This window comes from Anolis carolinensis, chromosome 1 (genome assembly GCF_035594765.1).
Source record: "Anolis carolinensis isolate JA03-04 chromosome 1, rAnoCar3.1.pri, whole genome shotgun sequence".
NCBI classification, from domain to species: domain Eukaryota; kingdom Metazoa; phylum Chordata; class Lepidosauria; order Squamata; family Dactyloidae; genus Anolis; species Anolis carolinensis.
In genome coordinates this window covers 42,839,549-42,861,734 of record NC_085841.1, presented here as the reverse complement: position 1 = coordinate 42,861,734, position 22,186 = coordinate 42,839,549, and the positions used below count along the sequence as shown (strand labels likewise).

At 39.0% G+C, this 22,186-nt stretch overlaps 1 protein-coding gene across 3 annotated transcripts in view; it reads left to right on the top strand.

The window, feature by feature from the left end:
• The window catches only part of babam2 (BRISC and BRCA1 A complex member 2), a 181,907-nt gene that overhangs the window by 107,455 nt on the left and 52,266 nt on the right, over positions 1–22,186 (top strand). For all 3 annotated transcript variants that reach the window (XM_062973353.1, XM_003217369.3, XM_008104698.3), the window contains 3 exons: positions 17,440–17,539; positions 19,714–19,784; positions 21,697–21,779. In XM_062973353.1, coding sequence (XP_062829423.1) covers positions 17,440–17,539; positions 19,714–19,784; positions 21,697–21,779 — 254 coding nt within the window. The remainder of the gene's footprint in view (positions 1–17,439; positions 17,540–19,713; positions 19,785–21,696; positions 21,780–22,186) is intronic.

The window sequence follows — 22,186 nt, the reverse complement described above, 5'->3', positions numbered from 1 at the left end:
CACCCCAACATGCATCCTCCTCAAAATGTTTTAATTGGTAAAATTGGCTATTAGGGCCACACTACATTGACACCTCAAATGTAACTTGTCTAATCTGGATTTCTTGGTTTCTTGAGCTACAGCTCTCATTATCCTCACTGTCTCTGATAGCTAGAAATAATGGAACTTCTGGAAGACATTAGTTTGGAGAAGGCAGAGCCATCCCAGTCCCTCGATTTTCTTCAGTTCTCTTATTTATATCCATTTGGCATGTGATTATTTCCCTAAAAGGTGTGTTTATTGGTTAGCATTATTTTAGGCAAGAATAGGCAAGGGAAGCACATTCTTCCCATCAGTCAAGATTGAAGGAGTCATTATAGTAAATGCTGTGGTATACCAGCTTGCCCTGCTAATTTTAGGGAGCTTGCTGGCATCCCATATGCTATCTGGCAGACTAATACTGTTGGTTTCTGGTCCAGTGATTAATGTGTTCAGCTTATTTTCTGTACTTCATTGTCATCATTTTGTTCTTTTGATCTCATCAGTACTTTGTCATTACATAGTCTCTAGTATTTCATGTCCTCTATCAAAAATGCCTATGCTTTGCTACATAAACCATAGTGACAAGCTGTGCCACAGATAGTAGAGTGTCTTGGTGCTTCTTCTAGGTTCCCTTGTGTTATTTTTTTTCCCTTTGCCATTCTACTCAAAAAAGTAGATGGATCCTTTTTTAAAACAAAACAATTAAGGTACAGTACTCATGTTGACCCAGGGATAAGCTGACCCAATATGGGGGTGGGACTGGTTTTTAATGAAAATGTCTAGCCAAATACATGATTATATAGAGTACTCTTTAGTATAGTAAGATCGCTAGTTGTACTTTTTAAAGGCTATAAACCACTGAATGGAGTGGTTCTGCATATCTTGATGATAGCCATCTCCTTGTAGTCAAAGAGACTCACCTACCTATGTTATACACAGGTTGTGTTTGTCTACCAAGAATTTGACAAAGAACCATATATTGTATAAAATCACGTTGTTCTCCTTTCACATATGGGGCTCTTCAGGTAACCAAGAAAGGATTATATAAATTGAAGAAGCTTAAGTGTCATGGAGCCAGATCCCAGGGCTGAATTTCCAAGCCCTGAATCTGACTTCATAACATAAAACAACCCTGCAAGCACCTGGCGGGAGGAGATAAAATGAGCCTGGGAACTCAGAGTTGAAAGTATAAACAATTATAATTGCTGTAGTGTGTGGGAATAGAAATCATGGTAGAAATGTGATCCCGAAGGTGGGGTTTGATGATGATATTTGCGTGTGATATTACGTTGCATCAGAAGTGATAAAATTAGATGTATGTAAACATTAGGTCATTCTCGACTTTTCCAAAGTCATGTATTCTTCAATAAAGATTGAATTTGAGAGCAGCTATCTTTGATCTGCGTTCAGACTGGTCCTTTGAAGTGAGCCTGACATTAAAGTCGAGAATCCATTTCTCACCCTCCTGCGGAATTCGCAGTGAAGTGATAATGAGTGAAGAAGGAGATCAAAGCCCAAATGGGGTAGAGAGGCCTTTGCAAGGGGCCCGGCCGAAGAGAGAAGAAACGCTGCAAGCCATAGCTTCCTCTACGGAGTACCCCAGGCCGAACGGCGTGACCCAGAGAATTCCCAGGGGAGGAAGAGGCGTCTCTGCGGCTGCAGAAACCAGCTGGGGATCTGGAGGAAGTATGCCGGAGACCGTGGCCCTGCGGTTATCCATCCTGGAAACTAATTTATCCAGGCTGTCGGAAACCGTGGGGAGATTGGTGCCATTATTGGAAGAGAATCTCCAAAAGGAGCCCAGCCGATATGGCGCCGAGAGAGAACCAAGTAAAGAAGGAGATTGGAGCCAGAGGGGCCAGCGAGCGTCAACGCAGAGTCCCGTGGCGGCAAGGGACGAGGGAGATGAGGAATACTGGCGGGAGCTGGAGTTCCGGGACAGAATGGCGCGAGAAGTGGAGCGTCAGCGAGCCCTGGGAACTCTGAGGCCGCCATCTCCAACAGAGCTCCCAACCCCCCGAATGGGCGTCGGGGTGGAAAGGCCACTGGGGCCAGGGATCGGGTCCAGTGGATTAGCAGACGAAGGCGGAGAGGAGCGGGGGATCCAGGAAGAGGAGGAGGATGTGCCGTACGACGAGGAAAGGCGAGATGAGGGGGCTACAGCAAGGCCAGTATGCGGATGGGCGGAAGAGCCGACAGCGGCGGCAGACTTTCGGGAGCCGCGCAGATTGACCACCGGAGTGGGGCGCGGCGTGTTCCAAGGAGCCGCCCGAGGAAACCTGATGCAACCCTTCCCCATGCCTCCCAGACAGCATCAACGGGCTGCAGAATGGATGCCTAGAAGGGAAGATCTCAAACTAGAATACGGAGGGGAATCAGATGAACTGAACTTTTTTCTAATTAGCATCAGAGGATACATGGAAGACAATGCACACACATTCCCCTCCGAGGCAAGCAGGGTTCGAGCCATCGGCAACACACTAAAGCGAGGAGCAGCCAGCTGGTATGTGCAGCTTCATGCCAGACGCGACCCATGCCTGAGGTCAGTGCCCCGCTTCCTCGCCGCACTGGAAAACCGGTTCAGAGACCGGCTAGAGCAATTGAGGGCTCGAGACCAGCTGAAAGGAATAAAGCAGAGGGACAAAACAGTGCCCGAGTACGCAGAGGAATTCCTTCACCTCGCGGAAAGGGTACCAGAATGGTCTGAAGTGACCAAAGTGGAGTTATTTAAAGAGGGACTGCGCCCCGAGATTTTCAGCTGGGCAGCGCACAGAGACGACCCCGAAACGCTCCAGGGATGGATTCAACTAGCGGGGCGCGTCGAATCCACCCTGGCCCAAGTAAAGCGCTTCAGGAGCGGCAGCGGCCAGCAAAGACCGGTGGCGAGGGGTCGAGGAGAAACGAGGAAGCAGGAAAGACCCGGAGGGAGGCCGGGGATTCCCTCCAGAGGAGACGACAACAAACCTAAACCGGGATGCTTTGTATGTGGGAAGACGGGCCATCGAGCAGCAGAATGCTGGGCCCGGAAGGGGGAGCCGCCAAAACCCCCAAAGCCCAAGCCAGCAACCGGGAGGCGCGCGGAAGAGGAGGTGCAGGCCCCAGAATCTTCAGAAAAACTGGTGAGTCGGGACAACCGCATGATAGTAGTGCCCATCTGCCTCTCAGGGCTAGAAAATCGGGCCACCTGCAAGGCATTTGTGGATTGTGGGTGTTCTAGAAATATTATAACCCCGGAGTTAGCAGGAGCGCTGAAATGCCAGCAGATGGCGCTTGACTCCCCAATTGCATTTTCGCAGCTAGATGGATCAGTCGCTGCTGGGGAAGTATCTACAAAGGAAATACGAGGAATCCCATGTAAAATAGGCAAATGGGAAGGAAGAATATCCTTTGTGATAGCCCCTATTGCCACATACCACGTAATATTAGGGATACCATGGCTCGAACAGGCAAATCCTGAAGTAGATTGGAGAGGAAAAAGCCTAGCATTCAAAGAACAGCAGATGCAATGGGAGATAAGCAAAATTGCAGAAGAGGAGGACGAGGAAGATGAAGCAGGGGAAATAGACCCACAGCTATTGCCACCTGAATACAGGGACTTTGTGGATGTTTTCAATCAGAAAGAGGCCAGTAAATTGCCTCCCAAAAGGAATATAGAAGTAGAAATTGAAATAACCCCAGGAGCAAACTTACCCAAACCAAAAGTGTATCCCATGTCTGTGCAGGAGAAGGAGGAATTGAGGAAATACATTGATAAAAACCTGGCGCGAGGCTTCATTAAGCCATCCAATTCTCCTCTCGGGGCCCCAGTGTTATTTAGGAGAAAGAAAGACAACTCCCTAAGATTGTGCATTGATTATCGAAATTTAAACGCAATTACTAAGGACAATAAATACCCTATGCCCTTAGTCAAGGATTTAATTACCGTATTGAAGAAAGGGAGCATATTTACTAAACTGGATTTAATTGAAGCGTATCATAAATTAAGGATCAAACCGGAGGATACTTGGAAAACTGCGTTTTCCTGCGCATTCGGCCATTTTGAATACGAAATTTTGCCTTTCGGGTTAAAAAACGGAGGCGGCTGCTTTATGCAGCTTATAAATGAAATACTACACCCGTTATTGTACAGAGGGGTATTCATATTTCTTGATGATATCTTGATTGTAACTGAAGATAAGGAAAAGCACGTAAAATTGGTCCGGGAAGTTTTGCAGAGACTAAGAGAAGCAAAGCTGTACGCAAAACTGTCCAAATGTGAATTCAATAAAACTCAAATTGACTTTCTGGGGTATCGGATATCTCCAGAAGGGTTAGCTATGGATCCAGCTAAAGTAGCAGATGTGAAAGAATGGGGAGTGCCTCAAACAAGGAGGCAATTACAATCATTTCTGGGGTTTGCAAATTTTTACAGACCCTTCATAAAAGGTTTCGCGCAAATAACCGCACCCCTTACAGAACTTTTAAAAACAAAAGGGAAAGGGGAGACAGCAAAAGTGAAAGCTCCTGGCGCCAAACTGAGTTGGACGCCAGAATGCCAAAAGGCATTCGAAACCTTAAAAGAATGCTTCACTGAAGGACCCATCCTAAAACACCCCGATATCAGGAGCCCTTTCATAATCCATTGCGATGCCTCAGACTGTGCGTATGGGGCAGTACTATTGCAAAAAGATCAAAATGGGAACTTAAAACCCTGTGGATATTTGTCACGGAAGTTCAGCGAAACTGAAAAAAGTTGGCCAATATGGGAAAAAGAGGCATTAGCCATATTAAAAGCCTTAGAATGCTGGCGACACTTCCTCGAAGGAAGCGGAATCCCATTTGAAATTTGGTCTGACCATAAGAACCTACAGTATTTAAAGTCTCCTAGAAAATTGTCCCCCAAACAAATTAGATGGGCGCAATACTTCAGCAGATTCGATTTCCAATTAAAGTTTTTTCAAGGGAAGCAGAACGTCTTGGCAGATGCTCTTTCACGCATGCCTCAACACGAAGGCATAACCACAGCAAAAGAGGGGACAATATTCTCTGACAAACAATGGGGCTTAGCTGTCAGGACAAGAGCACAAACCCAAAAGGAGGACACGGCTTTTGTTGAACTCGGCGGGGAAGAAAACTGGGGAAATGAACTTAAACAGTCTTATGAAGGAGATCAATGGATCGCGTCCAACGCAGAAAAGGGGGAACAGAAGGGGGGATTTTGGTTTGTAAACAAGAAACTGTATATCCCAGCAATATTAAGGATTAAGATTCTGCATCGTTTTCACAACAACCAGAGCGCTGGTCATACAGGAATTACAAAAACAACAAAGGCAATAGTAAAACATTGTTGGTGGCCAGGAATGAGGAAGGACATAAAGAATCATGTTGTTCAATGTGATGATTGTGCCAGAAATAAATCGGGAGGAGGGAAGCCTATGGGATTGTTACAAACAGTAGCGGAACCTACCAGACCTTGGGAATGTGTAGCTATGGACTTTGTGGGAGAACTGCCGGTTAGCAAAGGACATCGTTATATTTGGACAGTATTAGACCTGTTTTCTAAACAGGCTCACTTTATAGCGCTGACGAAACTACCATCGGCTGAGAAACTAGCTGAATTGTACATAAATCATATTTACAAACTACATGGATGTCCCAGTAGAGTAGTCAGTGACAGAGGAGTACAGTTCACAGCAAAATTTTGGGAAAAATTCTTGGAAATGCTAGGAGCAGAAAGGAGTCTAAGTTCTGCTTTTCACCCCATGACAAACGGGGCGGTAGAACGTACTCAGCAAACGCTTGGGCAGTTCCTTCGAATGTACTCTAACTTGAGACAAAATGACTGGTCTAGGTGGTTGGCTTTTGCGGAACTAGCCTTTAATTCAACTATACATTCAGCAACAAATAAAACCCCCTTTGAAGTAGTTTACGGGTATGAAATACAGCCTTTACCCCAGTTGCCAAGGTGGACAGAAAATGAGGAAACAGAGGCAGGGAAGTGGAAAACGCAAATGCTAGAATGTTGGAGTCAAGTGACTGCATCCTTAAAGGAAGCACACAAAAAGTATAAAGCGTTCGCAGACAGAAAGAGGGTGGAAGGCGATAAATTAAATAAAGGAGATCTAGTGTGGTTAAGTACCCAAAACATCAAATTGGGGCTACCTTCAAGAAAACTGGGCCCCAAATATATTGGACCATTCAGAATACAGGGTGTTATCAATGAAGTGACTTTCCAGTTGGCATTGCCAAAAAGTTTAGGGAAAATACACCCAGTATTCCATCGCAGCTTACTGAAAAAGTATATGGGAACTTTGGACAAAATGGACACATAGAGTTATTGTTTGATTTGTTTCAGAACTATGATGAAAGAAGAACCGAAGAGGAGGACGAAGAAAACGAGGGCGCCATGTCATGGAGCCAGATCCCAGGGCTGAATTTCCAAGCCCTGAATCTGACTTCATAACATAAAACAACCCTGCAAGCACCTGGCGGGAGGAGATAAAATGAGCCTGGGAACTCAGAGTTGAAAGTATAAACAATTATAATTGCTGTAGTGTGTGGGAATAGAAATCATGGTAGAAATGTGATCCCGAAGGTGGGGTTTGATGATGATATTTGCGTGTGATATTACGTTGCATCAGAAGTGATAAAATTAGATGTATGTAAACATTAGGTCATTCTCGACTTTTCCAAAGTCATGTATTCTTCAATAAAGATTGAATTTGAGAGCAGCTATCTTTGATCTGCGTTCAGACTGGTCCTTTGAAGTGAGCCTGACACTTAAGAACTGACTAAGGACATCTGGGGAAGGCATGCACTCAAGATCCACTTTCACACATATGAGAGATTGTCATTGGTATTAATTACAAATATGTTGTGCTAGTTTGATGATTCCACTGCACAATGGTTATACTAGGCCTAGTATAGCCATTGTGCAGTGGATTCATCAAACTACTACTACTACTACTACTATTAAAAAGGCTAGATGGGTGCTTTGTGCTTTTACTTCAAGACAGAAGGGGATTGGACTGGGTGGAACCTGGGGTCTTCCATTGAAATACTGTTAACTTTATGTTGGTTACAATTTTTCTTCATGTTAAATATTGTATTGTTCTTTCATTCTTTCTTCATCTTTTTTGCACTACAAACAAAATATTGCAGTGTGCATAATAATTTAATATTTTTTTCAATTAATTCACACAAACACTCTCCATCCATCTGCCACTGGCCCCGTCCATCGGACAAATTGTAAAACACAATGTGACCCTTGTGTCCAAACGTTTGCCCATGCCTGATATCCATTATATAATATGTGATATGTAAACATTTCTTGGGGCTCCATGAGAAACTTTTGCTTCAAAAAGGGCTCCGCAGTTGAAAAAGTTTGAGTACCCTTGGATTAGACAAATTAACATTTATTGTTTATCAATGGTTACGGGTTATGATGCCTATATCAAGGGCTGGAAGCATCATTTCTGAATAACAGTTGAACAGCGGTAGAAGTCTTGCTTTCATGTCCTGTTTGTGGGCTTCTTGGAGACATCTGTTTTTCTACTGTGGGAAAGCAAGATGTCATTTTTGTCAGATCCTCTTATATTCTTACATCACTGCTTCTGAAAGAAAGGTAATTGTACTTTTAAATGATGGTAGATAGCTATATAGGGTTTTTTTTACTTAAATATTAAACATCAAATATAAATTGACTTTTCTAATCTCACTCTAGGTGGGAACAAGTCAGATAGTATTTGAACAATCTCGTGGTCCCTGCCATTTCTTAGCCTAGTCAATTTTGAGACAAATAAGTAAGAGTTCATCAGTAAATATATACAAAAGTTATCAGAATTGGCTGCTACAAACATTACAGATGCAGTACTAAGAAGGTTATTTCTGGGTTATTACAGAGTGTGGTATGGATTGAGAGGTGTAAAGTGATAACAAAAGTCGCTAACAGAAGCCAGGTTTGCTTTTTCCTTTCTGGGTTTCTGTGAAAAATTGGTAAAATTGAAGGGAGTTTTAAAAAGTTTCTTGTAGAGGGCACCCTGGATTGGAAGTACCACTGTGCACTCTGCCCATTATATTAATTGTAATGTTTTATCTTTTCATCATGACTTTCTCTGAAAGAACTAATAAAAGACAAGTGGGAATGTTTCTACAAAATGTGTATTACTCAGCTGTAAAAAGAGGAGTAGAAAAAGACCATATCAGATGCTTATGTCTTAGGGCAATATATACTAGTTTAATCAACTAGTAACATAATTCTTCTATAATACAAATTTAATTTTTGTTTTTGTATTATAAGGCAGGATTTTCCTTATCCCATATGTTTTGCTTTTACAATAAATACAAAAGCTTATGGTAATGTAATTGTTACTGTGTGCCTTCAAGTCAACTCTAACTCATGGCAAACCTTTGCAGCATTTGTGTGTTTTAATTGTTCTGCAACTTGCCTCGAGCCATAAGGAGAGGTGGGTAAGAAAAATATATTATTATCATTATATTATTATTACTAGCTGTGCCCGGCCACGTGTGGCTGTGATGTCGTCTGGTGGTGTTGGTGAGAAATTGTTGAGGTAGTGGTGGTATTGAATGTCTGTTGTATGGTTGTCTTTATGTTTAGTATGCATTTGGTTGTTTGTGTACTGTGAAAGTGGTGAGGGTAGAGGGGGTCTATGTCCCTGTGTAGTATTGTATAGTATTTATACATTGTCCATGTGTTGTGAATGCTTGGATTGTGTCCTGCTGCATAGTAGAAAGGGTTGGGCTGGATGGCCCTTAGGGGTCTCTCCAAACTATTGGATTCTATGCTTCTATTATTATTAGTATTATTAGTATTATCATCATCATCATCTTCATCTTAATCATTATCATGTAGAGGCTGGATGGCCATCTGTCAGGAGTCCTTGGATTGTGTCCTCCTGCATGGTAGAAGGAAGTTGATCTGGATGATCCTTAGGGGTCACTCCAAACCTTAGGATTGTATGATGATATTATTATTATTAGTATTAGTATTGAGAGGCTGGGTGGTCATCTGTTTGGAGTGCTTGGCTTGTGTTATGCATGGCAGAATTGGGTTGGGCTGGATGGCCTTTAGGGGTGTCTCCTAACTGTCTGATGCTATGATTCAATGTGTGTTATTATTGTGCAGATATTGGATGGCCATCTGTCAGGAGTGATTGGATTGTGTCCTCCTGCATGATATAAGGAAGTTGAACTGGATGATCCTTAGGGGTATCTGCTAACCTTAGGATTGTATGACATTCTTTTTATTATTATTATTATTATTGAGAGGCTGGCTGGCAGTCTGTTGGGAGTGCTTGGATTGTATCGTCCAATGGCAGAGTTGGGTTGGACTCGATGGTCTTTAGGGGTCTCTCCTAATTGTCTGATTCTATGATTCGTTTTGTATTATTATTGTGTAGATCTTGGATGGCCATCTGTCAGGAGTGCTTGGTTTGTGTCGTCCTGTATGGTAGAAGGAAGTTGAACTGGATGATCCTTAGGGGTGTCTCCTAACCTTATGATTGTATGATATTATTATTATTATTATTATTATTATTATTATTATTATTATTATTATTATTATTGAGAGGCTGGGTGGCCATCTGTTAGGCGTGCTTGGATTGTGTCCTCCATGGCAGAATTGGGTTGGACTGGATTACCACAGTAATTATTTCATATTACAGTAGAATCTCACTTATCCAACATTCGCTTAGCCAGTGTTCTGGATTATCCAATGCAGCCTGCCTTTTAGTAGTCAATGTTTTTGTAGTCAATGTTTAAATTCATTGTGATATTTTGGTGCTAAATATGTAAATACAGTAATTACTACATAGCATTACTGCGTATTGAACTACTTTTTCTGTCCAATTTGTTGTATAACATAATGTTTGGTGCTTAATTTGTATAATCATTACCTAATTTGATGTTTAATAAGCTTTTTCAGAATCCCTTCTTATTATCCAACATATTCACTTATCCAACGTTCTGCTGGCCTATTTATGTTGGATAAGTGAGATTCTACTGTATATTTATAATCTTATATTATCTGCTTAGAACTGGATTATATGAGGCCCCTTCTTCACAGCTGTATAAAATGCACACTGAAGTGGATTATATGGCAGTGTGGAGTCAAGATAATCCAGTGCCAAGCAGATAATATAAGATTATAAATGGGTTATATAGCTGTGTGGAAGGGCCTTGAGTCTACACTGCCATATAATCCAGTGCAAATTAGATAATCTGTGGAGGCCTAAGTGAGGCCTAACTGTGCCTTTCCCCTGGGCTGAGTAGGTTGCTAGGAGACCAAGGGGGTGGAACTTAGCCTTGTAACTGGCAGCAATTGGATAAAAACAATTATTCCTCTCTCTCTAATTAGGACTTTATTTTTCTTTTCTTTTTGTTGTGTCAACCTAGAACCGTGGATGATGGGTTGTGTTGTCAAATTTCGAGGTTGGGGGGCCCTGTAGTTTTGTTGTTTTGTCCGCTGCCCTGATGCCATCACTCATTTATATATATAGATAATTGACACAATGACATTGTATGACACAGCAAACAAGATAGATATGTTGGATTTCGTATCAAAAAAATCACAAGTCCAAGTGTTTAGGACTGTGTGATGTATTTTCGGTTGATGCGCGCAGAGCCCAGTACAGTGGCCTTTTGCAGTTTGCAGATCGTAATTTTGTCAATGTCTATTGTTTCCAAATGCCAGTTGAGATCTTTTGGCACGGCACCCACTGTGCCCATCACCACCGGGACCACCTGTACTGGTTTCTGCCAGAGTCTTTGAAGTTCAATCTTGAGGTCCTGATAGTGGCTGAGTTGTTCCTGTTGTTTTTCGTCAATGTGACTGTCACCTGGGGTGGCGACATCAATATCCAAACCTTTTTCTTGGGCCACATAGTTGTGCCTCTGTTTGTAGTCTGTCTGTGCAATTTTCTTACAGCATCTGAGGATATGATCAATGGTTTTGTCAGCTTCCTTGCACAATCTGCATTTTGGGTCATCAGCTGATTTTTCGATCTTGCCTTAATTGCATTTGTTTTGATGGCTTGCTCCTGGACTGCAAGGATCAGGCCTTCTGTCTCCTTCTTCAGTGTCCCATTCGTGAGCCATACCCAGGTCTTCTTATCAGCTTTTCCTTCAATTTTGTCAAGGAACTTTCTATGCAATGTTTTGTTGTGCTGCCATTATTATTATTATTATTATTATTATTATTATTATTATTATTACATTATATTATTTGGGTCTGATTAGAGATTCCACACTGGCTGTTTAGTCATACAATGTAACACTGAAATATATTTATATTTATCACCTGACATTGAAAACTGGATATTACACTTTTAAAAAATTATGTGCCTCTAGGATTGGTTTACCCATTAAGCAACCCAAGCTGTTGTCTGGGGCAACATATATTTATGGAGCTAAATTATTATTATTTTTTTTGGATGATCACTTATTTTAGTATATTTTCTGTTTGGATTATATGGTGCAACCAAAGATGAGAATAATGTTAGAAATATTCTTATTATGCTTTTTCTCTGTTGAAAGAATATCCAACCAAGATAAATTATTCAATGTATGTATTCGATGTATTTGTCTACCATAATTCCTTCAGAGGATTCCAGGGCTGAACTCTTATTTCCTATCCAGTTGTATTGAACAAGAGAACTTCTAAATTTTGGCAGCGGGGACTCAATCATCTTCATGTTACTGTCTGGATATCCCATCCTGTTCATTAGTGTGTTGGACCTATATAATTCGAACTCCAAAGAGCAGGCAGGCATGTTCACCTGGCATTTGCTAACTGATGGTCAGAATGATAGAGATCACATACATGAAAACCAGGTCTTCTATTGAGATGTGGATCCACTCAAAGATATACAAACAGGTGCATAGAGAAAGCATAAATTTCTCTCCAAATCTTCCCATGGTATTTCATGTATGCAACTGCATTTTGTCAGCAGTGTTATCTAGAACTATCTTCTGCTTCTCAGGGCCAATTCTGTTATTCTCTTGAGGTGATAGGAGATATGTATTCATCCAGGTTATTATTATTATTATTATTATTATTATTATTATTATTATTATTATTATTTATATACTGCTTTTTTCTCTTTGAGGAGACTCAAAGCAATTTGCCCTTATTGCCCAACTAGAGAGGCTTTAATGTGTTTTTGTATATTTGTGTTTGGCTTGGAACCTTACTGTGGCAAAATCTACAATCTCTTTACTTGTACAGACTGCTTAATAACATCAGGAGCAAAATTCTCTTTTTATGATAGATAAAAGGTAAAAATCTGTCTTGTTATGCATGTTAGGTTATGGATAAATGAGTCTGAAACTGGCAAACATAAAGCAGATTTGAATCTTAAAATTTCAAGACAGCATTTGTGGTCACATTCTCTTTTTTTGATGTGGTTTCTGTGTCAAATGGGGAATGTAGAAAAATGACAAATCTGTAAAAAATGATGAATCTCTTAAAAAAAGTGGCAGGAGATAAAAGAACTGGTTAGTAATAAAAAGGAAGGGGAAATATGGAACATAGAATCATAGAATCGTAGAGTTGGAAGAGACCTCATGGGCCATCCAGTCCAACCCTCTGCCAAGAAGCAGGAAAATCTCATTCAAAGCACCCTCGACAGATGGCCATCCAGCCTCTACTTAAAAGCCTCCAAAGAAGGAGCCTCCACCACACTCCGGGGCAAAGAGTTCCACTGCCGATCAGCTCCCACAGTGAGGAAGTTCTTCCTGATGTTTAGGTGGAATCTCCTTTCCTGCAGCTTAAAGCCATTATTCCGCGTCCTAGTCTGCAGGGCAGCAGCAAACAAGCTTGCTCCCTCCTCCCTATGACTTCCCCTCACATATTTGTATATGGTCATTATGTGTCCTCTCAGCCTTTTCTTCTGCAGGCTAAACATGCCCAGTTCATAAATGAAGATCAAAAGCTCGTAATACCTGTTCATTCCAAATTGAGGCTGGGGAAGTGATACATGTGGTGTTTTTTTCTATTTAGGTTTTTTCAGAGTGCTACTTAGCTTCAAGTTGTTAAGTCACGACTAGACTTAACATCAGGGGAAACCTTTACCTTTTACTTAGTTTCAAACACAGTAAATGATAGAGCTCTCAATATTACTCATTCATAAAATATACTGAAGTTCCAACTGCATTGGAAGAACTAAATTGCATTAAGTTAAATAAATGCAGGCACATCATTGTTTAAAATCTTAGAGCCTAGTAAGCTTCCACTTATATGGTTTATGAGTACACAAATTATTTTTTTCTTCAAGTCTTCCCTTTTAGTATATAGAATATTTATTATTATCACTGCCTCTGTATCCATGTAACTCTTGGTAGTACCTATACATGGGCATACCTATGCCTGTCGGTTGTTATAGACAATTATGTGGGTTTTCTAATTGCACAATCTAATTTCAAATTCTGACTCAATTCTCTGCACAGAATAAACATAAAACATTGTTGTGTAGTTAAAGAAATGCCTGTTTATTCCATTTCCAAGACATACAGGGTTACCTCATCTGCCTGCGCTACCTGTTGCTGATTCTGTGGAAAGCAAAGTTGATATTTCCAAGAGTGGGTGGGATCCCTCAGGCTCAAGAGTTCTGCCCATTTCCACAGTTTTGCTGCAGCAGTTTACTATTCTAATAATTTGACTTCACCCTGCTTTGACTAGTCATCCAACCATAGCAAGCTTCCTTATATGGAACTAAATTATTCCATGCAGTTCTCCAGTGTTTTAAGACTGTGGTCTTTCCCAGTGTTACCTAAATATGCTACAGGATGAACCTGCTCAAATTAGAGTTTGAGAGTGTTGTCATTCAAAATATCTTGAGAGCATTATGTTAGAGAAGAGCTGCCTTATCCTTAATGGGGAAACGATTGATTTTCTCATATTATCCCTCAGCATTCCAAAGCCTTCCTTCCTTTGTTTCTAAGAAGCGTGCACATTACCAGAATGGCTTTACCGTTATTCCTGTAATACAAAACAGGAAAACAGCTCGCCTTGTGCAAATAATCATTTGTTGGGCAAACTACAGACTTCAGTGGAGTTAACGGTGGCAAACTACTTTAAATGAATATTGAATATTGAGACTTTTTTCACCAAACAAATATTAGGTTCCTGGGCCTTGAATTCTCTTGAAGTATTACCGTGTTTCTCCAAAAATAAGACAGTGTCTTATATTAATTTTTGCTCCCAAAGATGTACTAGGTCTTATTTTCAGGGGATGTCTTATTTTTCTATGAAGAAGAATTCACATTTATTGTTGAACAAAAAATGAACATTTATTATATAATGTACAGTAGTTGTCATCACAAACCAACATAACCAGACAAACTGTGAATCCTATCAAGAATTTCCTGTTACTACCATTATTTCCATGTACAACTGGTATGTACATTTACCAATCCTGCATGCTCTGGTGTTCTGTTTGGCAGGCACTGGGAATGCTTCCAAACAAAAACTTTGCTAGGTCTTACTTTCGGGGGAGGCCTTTATTTAGCAATTCAACAAAACCTCTACTAGGTCTTATTTTTCGGGGATGTCTTATTTTCGGGGAAACGGTACTTGTGACAGGCACAAAAGGTGTAATTGAAGAGGGGGGGGGATGATTACTAACAGTGCAGAGTTGCAAGCATGTGCTGTGCATCTTACTTCTATCTTATCTTTTCCGCTAAAGCTTTTAGGGTACCATTTTCAAGGTATTTCTCAGTAGAGGGAATGATTTGTCCGACATTCCCTATTTTTTAGCTTGGAAACTTTTTGGTAAGATTTAGTCAGATGAGATTTGCCATAACCCTCCTCTAAATTTTTCCCGAGGCCCTTCTTCATGGCTGAGCAGAGATTTGATCTCTACTTTTGCAGACTCCAAGTCCAACATCTAAACCACAACAGCACACTAGCTCACAAGCAATGTTGAATGTGTAAAACAGTGAAGTATTGATCAGCTGTTCCTGACCTAATAATCTTTATCCAGTTTTTCCAGACAGTTTTAGAGTGATGTTCTAGTGAGGCATACTAGACTTCATTCTTGCAACCCCTATTTTGGTCTGATTAGAGATCCCACACTTGCGGTCTAGTCATGTAATGCAACTCGGAGTGCATTATATGAATGATTAGAAATCCCACACTGGGTAGTCATATAATGTAATCTCTGAACCTGCGGTGCCCTAATCCGAATTCAGCAGTTTCCACTATACCATATTGACCCCCATATGTTCATATGGATGAGCCATTATATCCCTTAAAATAATCAATTAAATGACAGTATGTCTAAACTAAAAAAAAGTACCCAAGGATCTCTCAGTGAATCACTAAAATTTTATTTCATCATGCCTGTGGTTCATAAAGTCAAGCCACACTGTTCTCAATTTCTTCAGTAAATGCAAGTAAAGGATTTCTATCATCATCTTGCTCTTTTTGCTCTTTTTTTCCATGTCTAATTTTTAAGTCTCTCCTCTTGCCTACAGACACCTCAGAAAGCCAATTAATAATCATTTTCTCTATATATCCAGCAGCAAAACTGTGGGGAGAAGGATTGCTTGGGGATAAATTTTCTTCTTTTTGTTTGTTTTGTTCTTTAGTTAAGAATTCATTTGTCCCTTATTATTTTTGGCTAGTCTTTTTAAGCTACTGTTATGTTTGCCAGTGCTGTCAACAATGATTTTTTTAAAAGAAATATTTGTCAGAAATTACACTTATTCTGAACAAATTGCTGAAAGGCACAGTGTGCAATAAATGGGACCTGCCACTAAATCAGACCTATCACAAAACCTTATGGAATGCTGTTCCTCTTTACCTTTTCTCACAGTTTTCCAGGTCATTCTGAATCCCATGCTCAGTGCTTACTAGACTGTATTTCCAGGAGGAGAAAATAGTCTTTCCTTTAGTTGCTTTGCATGGGCATTCTTCTTTTGCTAATCTTGGTGTTTCTCAAGTCTATTGATACCACTATTTGACAAAGTAAAAACTGACACTAATATGATTGAACACACTATTACAAGGTAATGATACAAATGTGTATAATAGGATATGTGGCTAGAGTGTCGCCTTTTCATGGCATTTGTAGCTTTAAAGTGTTGCTGTATAAATGAATCTATACGTTGTCCCTGTTGAACGTTTTGTCGTTGTGCCTTCAAGTTGTTTCCCACTTATGGCAATCCTAGTTGAATCTATCATGAGATCTTTCTGGGCAGTATTTGCTCAGAACAAGTTTGCCTTTGCCTTCCTCTAAGGGTCACAGACTTCCCTTAACATGGCAGAAACTATAGCTAAGGATAGGATTCTCTTGACCATGAGTTTTCCATTCTTTCTAGGCATTAAACTTTCAACAATTTAATCTTTCCTTTAGGTATTTCATTCTTCCTCATAAACATGTTGGTGTTATCTCTTGTTCTTGCAAGTATTGTACCTTGTGTTTTACGTAGTGAAGAAACTTTACCTTCAACTAACATTGCTTACTTTTTAGCTATTAGCTGCAGATTTCAAAATAAGAGGCCGTGGAATTTTACATATATTATATAATACTTTACATATATTATATAATATTTCCCCTCGCTAATTTTTCTTCATTGCCTAACAATATATTTATTTCTTGTATCATTTTGTTTAGTTTAATTTGCTGACCTTTGTATATTGCTCAAAACAACTATAAATCCAGTATTCTACTGTCCCTGAGGAAGGTATTTTCTTCCATTGTACCTATCCCTTTGTTATAAAACTGTTAGTGAACCTATAGCCTGGTTGTTTTCCAGCTGTTTTCATTACTTTCAAGACTGTTTGAACATTAAAATATGGCCAGTCTGAAAAATTGTGTTTTGGGTGAAACAAATAGCATTGCCTGTACTTCTAAGATATTTGAGGTTAAAATATCTGAGAAAATTTACACTCTTTTATACAAATGTACATTCTTTTATACAATAGAGTCTCACTTATCCAACACTCGCTTATCCGACGTTCTGGATTATCCAACGCATTTTTGTAGTCAATGTTTTTAATATATCGTGATATTTTGGTGCTAAATTCATAAATACAGTAATTACTACATAGCATTACGGCATATTGAACTACTTTTTCTGTCAAATTTGTTGTATAACATGATGTTTTGGTGCTTAATTTGTAAAATCATAAACTAATTTGATGTTTAATAGGCTTTTCCTTAATGCCTCCTTATTATCCAACATATTCGCTTATCCAATGTTCTGCCGGCTCTTTTATGTTGGGTAAGTGAGACTCTACTGTATTTGTGGTGTAAATGTAATAAAATGGGGCTATATAATATTAACTTCTATGTATTCACATATGTATATATTTAAGGGAAGTCAGCATTCTTAATAAATAAGGCATTTGGATAAGAAAAAAAGTATAGCCGGAATAACAGAATCAGTATCTAATATTAAATGGATGTGTCTTTCTAGTGCTCTTGGAGGATCTTCTGCCCTTCATATACCAGCTTTTCCTGGTGGTGGCTGCCTCATTGATTATGTGCCTCAAGTATGCCAGCTGTTAACTAACAAGGTAATATAGTCATCAGAGGTAAACTACATTTTCTCTTTAAAAGATTGTACAATACAAAATCCTAAAGAGCTACATTCTCTTATTTATTATAAGAGTGACTTTTCTCTACATTAGGCCATATTCCTTGATCATCATCTCCCCATGTTGTGGATTAAGTTTCAGAAGCCATTGTGATACTGAGGAGGAAGGATCTCCTCTCATTAAATGACAAAAAGCCCATGTTCCCTCTTGCTTTTCCATACTTGAAAATCAGTCACACCTAAAATATCTCTCTGTATCCCAGTAAACTACTGCATTTTCCTATTGGCTAATAATATATTCAGAGGAAAAAATGATATTCTGCTTCCAACGGAAGCCTTTGGAATCAGTTGTATTTTTTCTATTTTTAAGAAACACTTATTTCTCCACAATTGCAGTTTTAACATTTGCAGATTTGATGATTAAAGGATTTGATTTAAAAAAGTTCCCTCTAGGAATATCTGGGTCCTCCATTATAACTCTATGGTCAACATCCTCTGTTTATGCTTGATAACCTATAGATCTTTAGGTCCTTCAGTGTAATTTTGTGGTCCGCTTCCAGTGTGAATCAATCACAGAGTAGATTGCTGGAAGATGTATACATTTCTAGAGAGATGTTCCTTCTGGTTAAAAAATTAGCAACATCTTTATTCATGATTTTCACTTTCATGGGGGTCCTGTGCCTCTAACCCCAATGAATATGGAAGGCTGATTATATTTTATTGCAGAAACCTAAGCATCTTACCTTATTGGTGTTCATTCCAAAGGTGCTGTACTTCAAACAACTGAAAAAGATAGTAGTTGTGCATTCTGGGATAGAATACATTTAAGGTTTTTTAAAATACATATGTTTAGACCAAGATTCAAGTGCCCCAAGTATACCTGATGAAATTTCCATGTTACCTAAAGGCAAGCCATCAGGCCTGATGGTGATATAATCATCTTGATACTTTCTTTTGGAGGTTGTAATCTAGTAACAGAGGTGTTTGAAAAGACTATGCATAGTCCTTTTTTGGATTATAGCCTCAAAGCTTCTAAAATATAACATCAGGTCAAAGTTTTAAGCAATCTGGTTATCAGATAATTTAGATTTGTGCTTTTTAAAAAAAATGTTCTCACTTAAAGAAGCTTAGAAAGTACCATTTTATAAAACATTATTTCAAATGCATTTCTATTATTATTCTAGAGTCTATCTATAGAGCTGTTTTTGTTGTGGCTGCCCTTTGAAGGTTTATTTATATTGTTTTCAAGTGCACAAGCCTGCTTTTAACCTTTTTTTTAACTAGCTAATCTATTTTTTTCTATTCCCAGAGTAATATTTTAGATCCCACCCAAAGCATTCAGAATAAGCATCTCTGTATAAACCGAAATGAATCCAATTTTATAAATAGAATTATTTTATTTTTGAGAGGGTGTAACATAGCTCTTAGCACTGATTGTATCATGGTTATGTCAAGTAATTTAGCACAGCTGTTTGCCAACCAAGGTAATCCAGCATTAACACAGCCAATATAAACAACATATACATTTGCTTTCACCCTGTAAGAGATTGTAGAAAATTGCCATTCTCACACAATAATGGGGAGTTATATGGTCCAGAATATACACAAAGAACAACATCTCTCAAGTATTTCTATAACTCAGTGTTTTGTGGCATTGTGCCTGCCTTCTATTTGGCATTTCTCTAGCCTAAGCACTTCAGTATTGGCAAAGGAAATATCAGCAAAGTAGAATAAGTATAATATTTTTTCTTTGATGTGTTTCATAATGTTTTGTAGCTCTCAGGCTTCTACTGTAGGTTATTTTGTATCTAGCTAACACTGTTCAATTCCAGAAGGTAGTATGTTACTCTGTTATAAAAACAACATTTACAGCACCTTAAGTATTAATATATCTTGATAATGAGGGTAATAAGTATACTGAGTTGTTCTTATGTGAGTGATTTTACTCACTGATTTTTTTGTTGTTTTTGAGTGTTTAAAACAGTTCTTTACAAGCTCTCTTCAGCAGGGTACATAGAAAATGTTTGAATTATGTCAAAAAGGGAGAAAAAAAGACTTCCAAGTAAAACAGCTATAAAGAAAAAATGGTACAGTACCAATTATCTTTATCTTGATCATATCTTCACTGGGGTTCTTTCTTGCTTTCTGATATAGGTACAATATGTTATTCAGGGTTACCACAAAAGAAGAGAATATATTGCAGCCTTTCTCAGTCATTTTGGAACGTAAGTATTTATCTTTCACTTTTTTTAATGGAATACAACCAAAATAAGTTTATTTTATGCTCTAGCTAGCTAACTAATCCTGTCTGTGTCTACGAACAGTACATGTAGTTTTCAGTACTGGTTGTTCGAAATGTGGATGTTTAGCCCTTGTTAGCCCTTTGCACTGCTTCCTTAACAACACAAGAAAGGCTGACAAGGAATGGAAGCAGGTGATTATCACCAATTCTAGCATCTTCTATATCATCTTCTGAAGAAGGCACTACAGCAAGGAAGTTGTTGCAAAAAGAGAATTGGGGAATTGCATATCATTCTGACTGGCAAATACCTTTGTTAGATCAAAGCTCTCCTATGAATTAAAGGAATTCTTCCTATTTAAAACATTGAAGCTAGGATCCAAGTGGAGATCACTAGTGTTGCAGATAACATCAGGTCAGACTCAGCAGAAACCTAAACTTGGTGGGGAAAGTAATGGTAGCTTTCTTCTAGCATAAATAGCCATCTGTTTGGGGGAAGATAGTGATCATAACTGAAATGGGGAAAAGCTAATCCCCTGTCCCTTCCTATTGCAACTCCCCAATTCTAGACTTCCATTTCTGGCAGAAAGAACTCCCTCATTGTGATTAAGTTCTGAATAGACTTACAATTGCTATTGGGTTATTTTAAAAAGCAATCACACAATTGCAATCTACAAAATAGTTTCTGCTTTCTCTCTCAAACTATCAAATGTTCACTACAAGCATGTGCTCAAGTTGAGCTGTATTGGGATGGAACATAAAGCAAAAACTTAGAAGAAAACCTACCCTGGAGGTATTTTTCAAATAAAAAAATCAAATTGATTTTTACCAGTGGTAGCTTTATACTAGCAGAAAGTCTTTCACCTTGCAGAAAGTAGACATGATGTGCAAAAATTGCATGCTCCAATTTGTGTAAGTAGAACTACTTTTCTCCACCACAGAGAACAGTTAAATAACCTATAATATTTCTGCTCCCAATAGCCTATGTGTTGGGTACCTTCACATTGTTTCCAGATTATGGTAACTCCGAGGCAAGCTATTGAGAGGTTTTCTTGGTAGGATTTATTTAGAAGAGATTTGCCTTTTCTTGTCTTTAATGTTGTGAGAGTATGACTTGTTCAAGGTAACCCAACAGTTTACATGGTTGAGCGGGGATTTGGACCCGAGTCCTGAAATCCCAGTTCAACATTCAAACCACTTCTTCACACAAGTTGTCAAACAACATATTCAGTTCTAATTATGCTGTTATTAATAATTGTTGTGTCTCTTTTCGATTTGTTTATAAATTGTATATTTATCCTGTGTATTGTCACCTGCCTTTGTGGGTACTTACTGGTATCAAAACAAGTATAAATATTAGGCAGGGAACCTCTAATGTATGCAATCAAAGAGCTATTTGTGCAGGAGGATCCTCTCACAAAGCATAATGGAGCTTAAAGAGCATCCTGTTGTATTTATATCTGGGAGAGACTAATGGTCCTCCTGTTGACTGCAACAGTTTGATACCACACATACCTGACCTTCAGTTTTCTCCTCTGGTACATATGAAAAAAGTGGGAAAAGAAAGAACGCACAACATTAGGACCTGTGATGATCTGCTTCTTGTAGATGTGCATTCATATTCACATTTGATATTCTGATATTTTATTGAATCTGTGTTTTTAACTCTTTTTATTTTGATTTATGCTTTTACCTTGATGGGTCATTGTATTTTGTTTATGGGCATTGTCCCATATGTAAGCCACCTCAAGTCCCGCTTGGGAGATGGTGGCGGGCTATAAGAATAAAGTTGTTGTTGTTGTTGTTGTTGTTATCTGGACATACTGTCTGATCTGTGATCATATTCTAATTCAGTTATATGCTTCAGTATTAATAATTGATACCTTTTTTTTAAATAGCGGTGTGGTAGAATACGATGCCGAAGGTTTTACAAAACTCACCTTGTTGCTGATGTGGAAAGATTTTTGCTTCCTTGTTCACAGTGAGTAGTTATTTGCCTTGGGCATGAATGTTGAACCACTTGGAGATAAAAACATTTTTTTGAAATGATAAAAACAATTACAGGAAAATTATAAAGGTTTTGCCTATTTTTATTCTATGTTTATGAATTTTTGATGCTGTCGTTACACTTGCAAGTCCCACTTGCCATCTCAAAAAAGGGCAGTAGTGAATTATGCAGATTGGCACCATCCCTTTGTCTTGCTTGTTAGTTTAAAAAAACGTTTCAAAGATACAAAAGAAATTTCCCTAAAGTTCACAGACAGAGAAACAGATTGGGGTGTTCTTAACTGTCTATCTGTCAATAGGCATTCAACACGTTGTACTGATTGGGTGTTCTCCCACAATGCCTGTTGAATTGTGTTCTCTCTTTAATTTTGCTACTGCTTC